Raw genomic sequence first — 14586 nt, 5'->3', positions numbered from 1 at the left:
ATGTGATATAATTGTGCGCGTCGACCGTTGTCTGGGAGTGAGTGGAAGGAAGGAAATAGAGCAACAATCTATTGAGGATGCAAGTGAGCTGCAGATGCATTTGTGCTTTGTTTGTTAGGTCCCAGACAATGGCAGAGTTTATTGGAAGCATTTTTGTTTGAAAATTTATACTCATTTTGAACACAGTAGTTCCTCACGGCTATAGGGAAGTGAAACAAACAGTGACAGCGTGGTAGGAAGTGTAACGAGCCATAATTTATTTGACTTTCTATCCGAGAATTGATAATAAAACCAACCCTTAGAATAACAGAGAATTTCGTTTATTGAGTTGTCCTCTTAAATCTACAGGTAAACATACCCAGATGTGTCGATGTTGTAGAAGATTCGGAGAATTGTGGAGAAATAATATTTATCGTAATCGACAGCAACGAGAATTCAATTTCCTGCCATTTCCTAGTGTGCATCCGACAAGTTCTGGAAAACTCGAGAACCCGAATAAAATACACCACCCTGCACAGGACACGGGTGTAATCGTGTCTATTCCAAGTGTGTAAACATCGTCCATGAATAAATGCAGCACCGGGTGGGCAGAATCAGGGCGAGCTGACGATTGCATGCACATGTGAACGGCATGTTTTTCCAGCTCGTGTTTTCCCATGTCCTTTGGAAGGACCTTTCCGTTGCATCGCATGGGACGGTTGTTCGCTTTGGCTGCTGCAGTATTCTGGTTAGACAAACAATGCGTTCAAGCTGCACGAACGCTCGCCAAGCACACAAAGAATGTTATCGTTGAATGGACGTGTCCTTGCGAGTCCGCAGGACGACGGACACTACACACCGACATCGCGCTAAACAGGACGGACCTTATCCTTCCGTGCGAATCTTAACGACATGCAAAAAAAGAAGCTCTTGTTTGTTGGTGAAATGTCGCTGCTTACAACCTATTTCATTTCTATTAAGCATGTACAGCAGCCCGCAGGACAACTATGTTCCGGTTGGTGTTGTTTACATTCGCTTCCGTACTGCTTGCGCTTGGCAGTGGGAAAGTTGTTGGTGACTTGGACAGTAAATAAATTTACAACACCGACACCAACTCGAGTGGCCGATTAATGGTTACCACGAGGGTGAACCGTGTGCTCGAGTAACATGGACAGGGTATAACATTGTTGACAAGTTTGTGTTGCTTAAACGACAAACGATCCAGTAGTATTTAATTCTGGAAGTAATGTAGTTAAGTGAATATCTAAAATATAGTGCTGAGTGAATTTCAAAGTGCTGAGTCAAATTCATTAGTTTGAATCTTTGAACTAAATGAATGAATTAAAGAGTCGATTTTTAATACGAACGATTCCTCACTCCTTACTTTATTTAAAAGATTCAATAAGCACAACACTACTAAAATAGACTCTTCTACTCTGATACTACTCTTTTTGAGTTATACGACACGACTTCCTTGAGTCCTGTATTGAGAAAAGCTTAAGCTTTTGAACGATAAGAAACCCAAGTAAATATAGTTACAGTTATTTTTATTCATCATTTTCAACACGAACAGTTTTATGAAATGGATTGGAAAATATAGATTGAAGTTATTATCTTATTTATCACAAAAGTTACATTCCAAAGATTTGCGACCGTAACGTTCAGCCAATGATCAAAAAGATCGCCGAAGCTTTCGAGCTTTCGAACGATCATCTTTCACTCAGTTGACAGCTGAGGTGAAGCTGTCCGGTTGAGTGCCTTCGCTCGCGAGATCACACACCTTCCGGGTAGGGAGTGAGAGCACTGAGTGCACAACCCGACAGCCGTTACGTTATAAAAACGACCACCGACCATAGGAACTCGGCCATTTCGTTTTCTGCGGTCTGATCGGTGCAGTGATTGCGTAGCCGAAATCTTCTCTCGCTTCCTTAGTGTGTGTGTTTTTGTGTGCTACGGATCCCTTGTGAACCTGAAGGACATCGTCCAGTGGGGTGCAACATGTGGTGGAAGAAACTTGGCGTTGCCTTGCTGCTAGTGGTGGCCAGCAGCCAGTACGTGCAATCGCAGCAGGCGAAGGTTCTGTGTTACTATGATGCGGCCAACTTCCTGATCGAAGGTAAGTCACGGTCAACGGGCCGGTCGCGCCGGTATCCCATTGCCGGTCAATTGAGTACGGGTGCGTTGTAAGGTGATGTCATCTGCTGTCGACCTAGACCGATTTATGGCCACCGATGGTGTGTGCGCGTATGCGGAGACGAGCCTCGAATTGGTAATGGTGTGACTTTTTTCTTCATTCGTTGTTGCTTTCTCAACAACATCTCTTTCCATTTTCAATTGTTACAAACGGGCATAAGGCAGATGCCGGCAGCCATGAGCTGGTAAAGATAGAGGAGAGGGGATTCGTTATAGTTGTGATTTGATTTGATGATTAGCCGGTTTGGAGGTTGCACGATACGATCAAGAATAGTAAAGCGATCTTTCAGAACAGTGAAGCAAATGGAAGCTTTTCAAGGAACGGAAGAAGAAGCTACTTAAAATGTTAATAAGTTTTGTTACGATACGCATCTCACACAGCAGGGAACATTGAAGAAATAGTATGCAATGTAACAGTATTTATAAATTGGCACTTCAACTGCAATTAAATTTTATGCAGATTGCTTGAAAACGTTTTACAGGCAGGCATCTTATTAAACGATCTATCAATTTGTCAGACAAGCTGTAATTACTTTTGTCGTGTGTAATTCGAGACACAAGTGTCACATTCCCGCGAGTTGTCGGTAAATAATGTAAGACGTATTATCATAAACATTTGAATACCTAAACGATATTTGCCACGTAGGAGCGACAATATTTATTATTCCCAGCAGTGCTGAGACTAAAGATGATTGTTTGGCCGCAAGCGAGCAATTATCACCCTTCCAACAGTGCGAGTCTATGAAGTCCATGTTTAACGAAGCTTGACAAGTGCTAGAACATTCAAAAACGCATCAAAAACACTTTTCGGACATTTTGTAAACACATCAGCCGTGTTGTTTTGTTCTGCAGGAATCACCGCAATTTACGTAATCACCACCGAACTCATTTGGCCACTGTTTGATTGCTTTGTCAAGGGATTGGGTAAGCCAACCGGGTAGATGACAAAATGGGTCTCGGGGATTTTTTGTGTGTGCCCCGTTCGTTATCGGCTGCAAAACGAACGGTTGGTACCGCACAGCTGAGAAGAAAACTTGAAAAAACAGTAATGGAAGTTCCGTGGTTGAAGCATGGGGGATACTTTCGCCATTTGATTATCACTTTTGGAAGCGAAGATTCAACGGTGAATGGCGATAACCTTTTACCGGGTGTGTGGATTAGTTTGAATTGGCCTGCCCTCTGAGATCATGCAGGAATTGCGATAAGAAGGCACACGAGCGATGCGCTGTTTTTGGGGCCATGAGTTCCTTTTACATTAACATTGTGATTATTATTCTTGTCTGTCCTATGAACAGGATTGGGAAAGGTATCCCTTGCTGACATTGACGTTGCCCTGCCCTTCTGCACACATCTCGTCTACGGTTATGCGGGAATTGATGTTGAGACGAACAAAGCGGTTAGCCGTCAACCGAACCTGGATTTGGACACTGGCAAGGGCAACTACCGCACGGTGACGCAGCTCAAGAGCAAATATCCCTCGCTGAAGGTGCTGCTCGGACTCGGTGGCTACAAGTTCTCCGAACCTTCAATAAAGTACCTCACACTGCTTGAATCTTCAGCGGCTCGTATCACCTTCATCAACTCAGTGTACTCGCTCCTGAAGACGTACGGATTCGATGGCGTCGATCTGGAATGGCAGTTCCCCATGAACAAACCGAAGAAGATTCGCTCCACGGTCGGCAGTGTGTGGCACGGATTCAAGAAAGTGTTCAGCGGTGATAGCGTACTGGACGAAAAGGCCGATGAACATCGGGAGGAATTTACGGCTCTGCTTCGTGAGCTGAAGAATGCGTTCCGATCGGATGGATATCTGCTGGGTGTTACGGTACTGCCGCACGTCAACTCGTCAATCTTCATGGACATTCCGGCCATTATCAACTATCTGGACTTTGTGAACATTGCCGCGTATGATCAGCAGACACCGTCGCGCAACGGCAAGGAGGCAGACCATGTGGCACCACTGTACGAGCTGAGCGATCGTGTTCCCGGCAACAATGTGGATGGGCAGGTCCGCCAATGGTGAGTGACTGTTCCTTGGGAAATCTCAGGATCTATGTCTAATTGGTACCTTCACACATCTCACAGGCTGTCACAAAATGCTCCCGCTTCGAAGTTGATCGTTTCCATTCCCACGTACGGCCGTGGCTGGAAGATGACCGGAGATTCGGGAATTACTGGAGTTCCACCGCTTCCCGCCGACGGTCCATCGAATCCTGGTCCTCAGACACAAACCGAGGGCTTCTACAGCTGGGCTGAAGTGTGTTCCATGTTGCCGAATCCGAGCAATACCGCACTGAAGGGTGCCGAGGGCCCGTTGCGCAAGGTTGGTGATCCAACGAAGCGCTTCGGATCGTACGCGTTCCGTCTGCCGGACAGCAATGGTGAGCACGGTGTGTGGGTGTCCTATGAGGATCCCGACACGGCAGGCAACAAGGCAGGATACGTGAAGGCCAAGAATCTAGGTGGCATCGCTATCAACGATCTGTCGTACGATGACTTCCGTGGTAGCTGCGCTGGGGAAAAGTTCCCGATTCTGCGTGCGGCCAAATATCGGCTGTGAAAAGATGTTGATTGAAGCAATCGATCGTTCTTTGGGAGTATGCTTGTTGTTATGTCTGCGACACGTTTAGCGGATAATAATTTGAATAAAACTAATCAGTGAATGAATGCACGAAGATCTTTTTTATTTACACTTAGTATATTCCATGGGTTATTCCCATTTTTGATTGAATTATGTACAGTAGCACAATTTGCAATCCTATCAGGGAGTTTTATTAATCCATGGCGATCTTCAGCTGTTCAATTCCTCGAAACGTCTCTTAACCCTAGGGCAAAACAATCTCGTTACGAAACGTTACCAATTGAGCTACTCTGTAGGGGTGCAAAATAAACAACCGGCATTATCATTGGGTCGGTTCTTCGCTAACAAGAAAAGTGACACAGCATCAACAAAACATCACCATCTACCGTGTGTTGTGTCTAAATAAACGCACAATCATGTTTATTACCATGGGTCGTTGAAGGCAAAAACAAATCAAACCGGCTTCAAGAAGAGTTCGACACTACGTTCAATCTATCGAGTGATGAGATCTTGTCAAGGCGGGCCAAACACTATAAATCATTCTAAGGTCGAACTAGTTCCGATTCGGGAGTCAAGATAGGAAAAAAAACGCACACGTCTGTAAATAAATAAATTTAAACAAATCCAGTTTGAAAGAGAATCTCAAAAACCGGTCCGGCAAATAGGATTGATAGCAAGAAGCAAAGCATCGTGTACTGCTGAACTCTCTGGAACTCTCGATTTTGCAAGCATCTGTTTTGGTCTGGATGCTGTTGTTCCATTACTGCGAGTGATCGGGCGAGAGATGATCACTCATCGAGAGTGTCGGAACGGCTCCACACGCAGCATCCCGCAGCTCGACCCGTTATAAGAGCTGATCGGTACCGCGCCATTCGTATCAGTTTTGTAGAAGTCGTCGTGGAAGCAGCTAGAAGTTCGATCGTGTGCCTGCGAGTTTGAGTTTTGTCCCTACCAAAGATGTGGTCGGTGAGATTGGGCGTCCTGGCGTTGGTGCTGGGACTGCTCGGTGTGTCCGTACGGGCCCAAAACGCTACGACAGGACCGAAGGTGCTTTGTTATTACAACGGTAACAGCTCGCTGAAGGAAGGTTAGTAAGGAACGGTGGTGATGGGCCGAACATTTGTGCCTTGCATTGTGTGATTAATTAATGTCACTTAGCGTGTGGCTGTGTATTCGTTTAAGCCAAGTTGATAAGACCTTTATCAGGTTGAGCGCTTACACGCGTAGAACTTTGATGGTTCAGACGATCGTTCTGAGAATTGCAAGTAAATGTGGCATCCATTTGCTTCATTGACATGAAAATTAATCACTTGATCGCTCGTCTTATCCCCGTCCGGATCGTCCCTGTGTTTGACCTACACTGATTCACACTCACTCTGTCTTGTTCTCTTTCACTCTCATTTGAATCATCTTGTTTTTAGGTCTGGGTAAAGTGACTGTATCTGATATTGAGCTAGCGTTGCCCTTCTGCACGCATCTTATCTACGGCTACGCGGGAGTGAACCCTGAAACGTACCGAGTGCGCTCGCTAAATGAAGATCTCGATCTAGACTCGGGCAAGAGCCACTATCGGGCAGTGACGACCCTGAAGCGACGTTACCCAGGGTTAAAGGTGTTCTTGAGCGTCGGCAACTATTATGATGTGGGTGAGGAAAAACCGTTCGAGAAGTATCTATTGTTGCTGGAATCACCCGGTGCACGCACAGCGTTCGTGAACAGCGCTTACTCGCTCCTGAAGACGTACGAGTTCGATGGGCTTGATCTGGCCTGGCAGTTCCCACAGACGAAACCGAAGCGCATCCGGGGGTGGTCCGGCAAGCTGTGGCACGGATTCAAGAAGCTCTTCACGGGCGATAGCATTCTCGACCCGAAGGCGGAGGAACACCGGGAGGAGTTTACGGCGCTGGTTCGTGATCTGAGGAACGCATTCGTGCACGATAAGTTCCAGCTCGGCTACACACAGCTGCCACACGTGAATCAAACCATTTTCCTGGACATTCCGCTGCTGAAGGAAAGCATTGACTACGTAAACATCGCCGCATACGATCAGCAAACGCCGGAGCGTAACCCGAAGGAGGGAGACTACACGGCACCGATCTACGAACCGAGCGAGCGCGTCAAGGGAAACAATGTGGACGATAAGGTGAAGGCCTGGCACTCGCAGGGCACGCCGCTGGACAAGATTGTCGTCGGTGTTGCGACGTACGGTCGCGGATGGAAGCTAGTCGCTGACTCGGGCATTACCGGTGTGCCCCCGATACCGGCCGATGGCCCATCACCGCCCGGACCGTACACCAACATTCCCGGTTTCTACAGCTTCGGTGAGGTGTGTGCGCAACTGCCACACCCGGGCAACGTTAATCTGAAGGGTTCCGCCTATCCGTTGCGAAAAATTAACGATCCCACGAAACGGTTCGGCCCGTACGCGTTCCGCATTGCGGACGAGAACGAGGCGGACGGTATATGGGTGTCGTACGAGGATCCGGAAAGTGCGGGCAACAAGGCGGCGTACGTGAAGGCGAAGGGATTGGGTGGCATTTCGATCAACGATCTGACATTGGATGATTTCCGTGGCACGTGCTCTGGTGATAAGTTCCCGATTCTGCGTGCGGCCAAGTACCGGCTGTAAGTCGTGAGGGACCAGTGAGTGCCTTTTCCAATTAGTGCGCTGTGTAGCTTTAGCGAAGGATTATATCAGATTGCCAACCCATGACAAAATGAAGACAACTCGTTTATATGTTCGAAACAGCGAGAATTCATCGCAAATAAAAGAGTAACATAAGTTTTTTATTCCTCTTTAGTTGATCTTTGCGAAAATATAAAGAAAGCTCATGTTTTGTTAATGTAAATCTGATATTATCCTTTTTTGTCTCTAGGGATAGATTTAACAGAACAAACAGCATACAAAACACGAGATCATTATTTATCAAAGGTCAGTAAGAACGGTGAAAACCAAGCTGGAAGTAATTGCACCATTGTGCTTTTGGGACCAGTAATACCCTTTGCGGGCAGCATTCTCTCAAAACAAACCCCAGAATAATGTTTGGTTGATGTGGGTTAGAGAGGCTAAAGCTGAAGCTGAAGAAGAAAAGATGTTCAAGGTATGCTAAATGTAGGTAACCTTGATCGTTGACTACTTTCGGAACGAAAATGAATGTTTGTTTTGCTCTTACTTTTACACTTCCTGGAATAATTTGAAATTGAAGCTGTTTTGAACAAGAAACATGCATCACAATCGGTTGATGGAAGCGTTTCGACTGCTGTGAGATTTCTTCCGGTTACTTTGGTGCTGCCACCGTGTGTTTTTTTACGGGTGCAATCGCTACCATGGAATGTTTATTACGCCAGAGGGCCTTTACAATGTATGTTGATTTTGTCTGCAAATTGCAATCGGAAGCGAATTTCTTGTTGAACTTGTGCTTGCTATAAACGAAGTCTGTTCTGTTGATTTTCTACCACTTTCTGTTAGATTTCTCCGAGTTTATTTTTCCTTTCTCGGGGTGAGGAACTAGATTTACCGTCCCATCCTTTTATTTGAAGCACGATTTTTTGTTGCACCCCCTGCCATGGGTCGAGTCCAGCAGCGAAGCAGTAGCAGCAAACGTCATGTGCAGTCATGGTAGCCGTAACATACACGTGTTTGCTGTAGGTTTTTATTGTGCGGCTTCACAAACAAACGTTTGTAACGGTACGCGACGACATGGTGGAAAACCAGGTAGTTTGCCGAGCGAATGAATGATGCAGTGGGAGTGTTTTGTTCACAGTGGAGTCCATGGTTCGCAAGCGCCATTCGCTATCGGTAGTAAAATGAACGCCCTGAACAGCCGATCATGGGGAAAACAAAACAACAGTACCTGCTGTTGAAGGGTTTCAGCTGGTATAGTTGATGGTGGTACATTGGTTGTTGTACTAGCGAGTAACTGTAGTGTGCTGGGAATTGCACATTCCTCTCAAACGAATATTCGATATGCAGCCGTACAGCGACGGACAACATAGCCGTAGGGTTCTTCAGGATTGCACAGCGAATGGCGAACGATTGCGTTTGACGACGGGACAAACTATGCGTTTGAATTCCTGGATTTCAATGGAGTTACATTGTGTAGGAGTACAGTTTGTATTTGAAGAAGTAATGTTTGTCACCAATACGGCCTGAATGTTCATCAAGAATTAAACAAAAGTAATGTTATGTCCTTTTGAAATAATTTCATGAGCTCGAAGTTTTAAAGGTATTTATCAGTATTAAAAAATACATTTTAAACTATAATAATGTGAATATATGGATACTTCACAAAAAAAAGACTAGAATAGAACTTCCTATGTACATGGAGCAAAGCACGTCCCAAAAGGAGTGTAACATTAAGCCGACATTGTTCCGTTGCCAATAATGTGCCTTTTATTTGACAAAACAATTTTGCTAACGAAGCTACAGCGTGTCTTCAAGAAAATGCTTGCTAACCGACGAATTCGTTCTTAAGAACGGTTGGAAAGAAGTTGGAGCAGAACGTGAGAAGCATTTGATTGATACTGTACATGCTGCTGAAGATCGTTTATGTCTCTTTCACAAAGAGCGAACTGAAGAGAGCGATTAAATCTAGAATCCAATTGAAATTTGTGTGACATAATTTGAACAAACCTTTATCAAAGCGTGATATAATGAATTTAAATGCTGAAGAACTGAACTTTAGTACTTTAAGTACGGAGGTTTGTGCGTAAGAGATATTTAAAACGAAGCCGTAGTTGTAAGGAACTATTGCGTGTTGCATATTCACCACAAAAAGTGCGTAACATCTACAAAGTACTGCATAACGTTGGAATGTCTGTTCGGTGCGCGATAATACTCCAAAAACGGTCAAAGAATAATTAAATTGTTGCCGCACCTTTAATTGCGCCCATTACCAATTCTTATAATTAATATGCAAAGTGCTTCTGGGTGCGCGTATGATGAAGCTCCATAACTTATTCATCATAGGATGATTGCATAACGTGCAGTAACTAATTTCCATACCAGTGTTATGTTTTGTTATTATTTCGTCTTTTTATATCACAGGTAGGTGGTAAGCGAGGAAGGGAGAGAAAGAGAGAGAGTAAAAATAATGCTTAATTAATGTAAATTTTATGCTGAAACGTGCCATTCCTAGAACTGCAGCTACAAAATGGCAATTTGGTGGTACACCTGAATTAATGGACCCTCGCATACGGTGGGCACCCGGGTATGTCCACAGCTGAGTGAAAAAGGCAACTGAACAAATAAGCGACCCCGTTGGTGGACAATCTTTTCCTCGGTAGCACACGGGCCACTGCATAGAAAATAATGCTATTTTTCCCCTGTTCCAACATGCGCAACATCCGTTTAAGTTAGTGGGAAGGATCAGGAAATAAATAATGAGTGCGATAAAACGACAACAACAAAAATCCGTACCCATAAACAAACTACCGGTCCCGGTATTGCAGGCAGACTCATTAGTGAACAATTTGGCTGTCGGACGGCGGCAAAGCAGAGAAACAAATGAGAAAAGATTAGTACAATTAGTTGCGAGCTGGCGTAAGAGCATAAAGTGTACCAGGAGGAAGCGTAGAAAACAAACAAAAAAACCCCCGGTCAGGATCTTACGACGAACGAGCGTAATGTTGATGATGATGATGGGAGTAGGAAAAGTAATTTAAGAAATTTTAATTGCCTTCCTTTTACCGGATTTTATGCTGGCCGCTTCCGAAATTGTAGCTCCGTGCAGTGTTGTGTGTTTGTGTGTGGGTGTGAGTGCGTTTTGAAATGGAGGCGCCTGGTGAATATTTGCTTCACCCCTTAAGGTTACTCACGGTGGAGACGCCTGGTATTAAAGCGTGCCTTATTTCGCTCAAAGCTTTCCAGTACCGTTCAAAGTAGAGGAAAAATGTACGGACTCACATTAAGCAGCTGAGCTGTTTAATTAATCGTGATTAATGAAGATGAAAATATTCCTTCAAAGATCACCTCGCACAGCAACACACTTCGGTGTTGTGTGTTCTACAGTATCGCTTACCCTGCGATACTCCATCTGGCGACGTCTTGGCACTTAAAAAAATCTGGAGAAAATCCAATTAAAAGCCTAGCGACGGTGAGCGTTTCATGTTTCTTTTTACTAACTCCGTTGCAGTGTTTGCGTTGTGGGCCGTGCGAACGGAAAAAATGGCCGTTCGGGAAGGTGGCCATTATTTTGAACAGCTTCCTGCCACGGTACGGCCCGTAAAGGTGTCGGTTGTATTTGTTGAGTGCTTTTTTTAATAGCATCCTTTTAACGGCTATTGATTCGCATCACCTCGTGTACTCGGTGCCTGTTGAGCGTTGTTAACGTGTAGCGATCGTTACGGCAACGCACGTCGGTTAGTGCTGTGATGAGGGGAAAAGGTAATTAATAGGTGTAATTGGAAAGCACTAGCAACATTAAAAGGTTGCTCGTTAAAATGAAATTTTATATAACATTTACGTGTACTACAGTGTTCTACCTAGTGCTATTAAAAAGGTATTCACCTCTCGTCATGTTACATTCGCAGCCAGTAGCTCATTTGTGTTAGCTTAAAAGTTCCATTATCTCACACTATACTTCAACTTTGTTGGCAACACTGCATCTCTACGCATTGCCTCAAGCCAAGTGTTTGCGAAGAGCATGTTGATCGTTCTCATTAAGTTGCCATTTGAATTTGCTGGCAGCTTCTGACAGACGGTACCAATCACTTCACTGTCCACCCAACTCCCCCATTTCGACCGAGTTCTACTGCATCTATGTTTGTTCTGTCTTAGCTTCTCCAGCACAATTCTCGGACCGCTCTGTGAGGTATAGTTGTACCGAGCGTCACTTTACGTAAATAGAGCCTCGAAAGGTCCATCCAAGTAGCCCTAAAGGGAACTTTAGACGAGGGCGAGGTTTTCCCATACATTGATTAAATATGCATCAGTGTCAATATGTTTGTATTTGCACTGGTGCTTGCTGCAGAGGTGCGGAAGGACAAAGGATGTTGGCCAGAAGCGTTGCACCAATACAAGTACTAGGCTGACACCTCCCAAAACTATACAGCTGGTCGTTACTTTGGTACGGTTCGTGTGAATGCTTGAATATACATATATTTCCTGTGTGTGCCGTGAGTGGTTTCAACTCGAAGAAGCCCCCTTGAAAAGGATAAACTTTATCGTACACCAAAAGCTCGTGTCGGGACGGGTTCTTTCCACCGTACTCCATGCCTGAAGTATTCTTTATTAGCAACACTTCAAACTTGAGCACAGAGTACGAGGTAACCCGGAGGAAAAGAGTTGTGGTGGGCTGCGGGTTTTTTTTTCTTTTGTGGTTGCTGGTTTGCGGTCGTCAGCTGCTCAAGGCGCTGCTTGAGATACCGAGATACTAGAGACCAAGCTTCGAACACTGTTTACGACTTAAGGTATTCGATGACGTCGGGCAAGAATCGGACGATGCCACCGGTGTTCGATATTTCAATTTCGATTCCTTGTCACTCTGCTGTTTGCGCTTTCGCCGTGTTTCGCGTGGTGGCACACCGAAATCGAGGTGCATTTCCGCGACAAAAACCCAATAGAACCCCATAGTGTGCTTTCCATTTCCGTGTTTGATCGAAATGGGCACATTTTTATTTTGTCCGGCTGGTTCGATTTATTCCGACAACCAACAGGGAGCCATAAATTGTTGATGGTATCCACTGAAGCGAAAAGCACCGGACGGCACAAGATTTACTGCACAACATTTGGTCTGATGTCACTTCCTGGTGGATAGGGTGAAAGGAAGGGAGTGTTACTCGTAGATTGGTTTCGGGTGGCGGTATGAAGTCAGCATGCAATTTGATCGCCAAGAAATTTGGTGGGAAAGAAGAGAAATCGAGCCAGTGGAAGATAAATGTAACTTTGATGTAATGAGGCTCGTTGTGCCGCAACTGATTTTCGGTTCAGCATCACGATGGTAAAAGCTTTCTCGGATGATGATGATTGCTTCGAGGAGAGAAATGGATAGTTGTTAATGGAGTAACAAGAATCATGAAATGATTGATGTTACATAGACTGGAAGTTATTAGATAGGAGGCCTGTTTGAGAAGAAATAGAAATAGAATAGGAAAGACAATAATTGGTTTTAAGCACACCTGGAATTACTCATTTGAAGATCCTTTTTTCAGATCTTGATTTATTATGAGAGTCCTCTAGATCGATCCCAGATAAATACGGTAGGTTATAATGCTTACACACATGTCTTACCTCAAACTGGATCTACCATAACTCTACTGTACATCTAGTCGACTAAAAATGACTTTATGGACTGGATCTCCCAGTCCCTGTGTGATCTTACACCTCAATAATATTTATTGGATTTATTTTTAAGTTGAGGTTGAGTTTTTATACAGATATTGAATTGAATTAAAGAATTCCTATCCTAAAGAGTAACCTATCCTTTATCTCGGCGAGAGATGACCTTACTTTTGAAGTTGTTGCTGCTCTGAGCAATATTTATTCCTCTGAGCTCTTGGTGTTACTGCGTTTTCAACATTGTTTTGGAATTCATTTCTATAGTCCTGAATGTCCTTCAGAATTGTTTGTATACTTACTTTCATAGTACGGAAAAGAACTTCATACCAGATGGCTCCTCAATCTGATTATTCTGATGGCTCGCATCCACCAATAACACGTACAAAGTACATATTTAATTCGAATTTATGTATCTTTTACCTTCATTTAGCAAAAATCTCATCCGCTTTTATGGCTCATACGTGCATCCACAGATGTACATCTGAAATTAACCCTGAAACCATTACGCACAGCCATAACAGTTAAATCACACACGTCATACCGGTACAAGTTGTGCGAAAGTACATCACGAGTGCGTACACGCGAGCATAAATTATGCCGAATTTATAACCCACGACGGTTAATGGGCAATGGGGTCTTGCTGAGTACGACGTTTCGAGGTCCCACCGTTCTTTCGTGTAAGGTTGGGTGCAGAAAAACTTAGTGGCTGGTGAAAGGTTGCTTTGGATAAATTTGATTAACCTGTATATATCCTCACATCTGTCACAGTGCGGTGTTTTTGTGGTGTGCTTTCAGGTAGAGCGTTTGTCATATGATAGCTTTTACAGACGTGCGTGATTGTGAACGGTTCCCAGATACGTGGAAGCTCTTTCCATATGTGCGTTCGCCTTGTACTACGGTGGAGTATTAATTTCAATTAGTGTGCCTCGGTTGAACGCCCCCCCAAAAAAAGGTACGACAGAAGACTCCTGTACCGGTATTTTTGTGTGCGATAGTAAAATGTTTTATGAATGCAACCTTTACGGTGTGAAGGACCTTCCTTCCGGGGGTTCCTCCGTGGGTAGTGATGAAGAAATCTTATATCCTCGCCTGGAACCCCCATCGTGGACAATGTTGTTCAAAGAGCTCTCGGCACGGGACAACAAACAAACCGAATATCATTTAATATTTATGTCGAAGGTTTACGGCGGTCGGTGGCTTTTTTTTTTGGTAAAGTTTTGCCGAACGTGCTGAAACACTACGCGGTCGTATTGGACATTCCTTGAATTTCGTCGGTGCGTTTTTGGAGCCAACAAACACCAGCACCGTAGAAAATGAGATTAAATTGTGTTTTTGTCGGGGAAAGATCTGAAGCATCGGTACGGATACCAAGACATGGTCGATAATCCTTCTGCTGAGGCAGAATATATACCGACGCACACCCACACAACACTCGACAAAAAGGGGAGACAAATGAAATCTTACCCAAAGGACCGGTAGGGATAAAACAGTTTCGAGAATGGCAGAGAGCTTTCCTTGGTTTCTTAAAAGCTTAACGCTTTTTCAATCGTTTTTC

At 44.4% G+C, this 14586-nt stretch overlaps 2 protein-coding genes across 2 annotated transcripts; both read left to right on the top strand.

Annotated features, from left to right (window-relative positions):
• The first annotated feature begins 1862 nt into the window (after positions 1 to 1862).
• On the top strand, positions 1863 to 4841 carry LOC128303248 (chitinase-like protein Idgf4). The gene is made up of 3 exons (XM_053040140.1): positions 1863 to 2095; positions 3468 to 4191; positions 4258 to 4841. Exons 1-3 carry the CDS (start codon positions 1978 to 1980, stop codon positions 4730 to 4732), a joined length of 1317 nt encoding a protein of 438 aa, XP_052896100.1. The 5' UTR covers positions 1863 to 1977; the 3' UTR covers positions 4733 to 4841.
• A 475-nt stretch (positions 4842 to 5316) lies between these two features.
• On the top strand, positions 5317 to 7823 carry LOC128303247 (chitinase-like protein Idgf4). The gene is made up of 2 exons (XM_053040139.1): positions 5317 to 5840; positions 6175 to 7823. The coding sequence occupies exons 1-2, from the start codon at positions 5711 to 5713 to the stop codon at positions 7380 to 7382; spliced, it is 1338 nt and encodes a 445-aa protein (XP_052896099.1). The 5' UTR covers positions 5317 to 5710; the 3' UTR covers positions 7383 to 7823.
• The last annotated feature ends 6763 nt before the right edge of the window (positions 7824 to 14586 follow it).

Source organism: Anopheles moucheti, chromosome 3, assembly GCF_943734755.1.
Source record: "Anopheles moucheti chromosome 3, idAnoMoucSN_F20_07, whole genome shotgun sequence".
In the NCBI taxonomy this organism is placed as follows: domain Eukaryota; kingdom Metazoa; phylum Arthropoda; class Insecta; order Diptera; family Culicidae; genus Anopheles; species Anopheles moucheti.
Note: the sequence above shows the minus strand (reverse complement) of the source record. Positions and strands in the feature narration are given on the sequence as shown.

What these genes read in the sequence shown, in the direction of transcription:
- LOC128303248 (XM_053040140.1), top strand. Translation starts at nt 1,978, where the DNA reads ATGTGGTGGAAGAAACTTGGCGTTGCCTTGCTGCTAGTGGTGGCCAGC. An exon ending in GGCCAACTTCCTGATCGAAG is followed by an intron (nt 2,096 to 3,467) that starts GTAAGTCACGGT and finishes TCCTATGAACAG; the next exon opens with GATTGGGAAAGGTATCCCTT. An exon ending in GATGGGCAGGTCCGCCAATG is followed by an intron (nt 4,192 to 4,257) that starts GTGAGTGACTGT and finishes CACATCTCACAG; the next exon opens with GCTGTCACAAAATGCTCCCG.
- LOC128303247 (XM_053040139.1), top strand. Translation starts at nt 5,711, where the DNA reads ATGTGGTCGGTGAGATTGGGCGTCCTGGCGTTGGTGCTGGGACTGCTC. An exon ending in TAACAGCTCGCTGAAGGAAG is followed by an intron (nt 5,841 to 6,174) that starts GTTAGTAAGGAA and finishes TCTTGTTTTTAG; the next exon opens with GTCTGGGTAAAGTGACTGTA.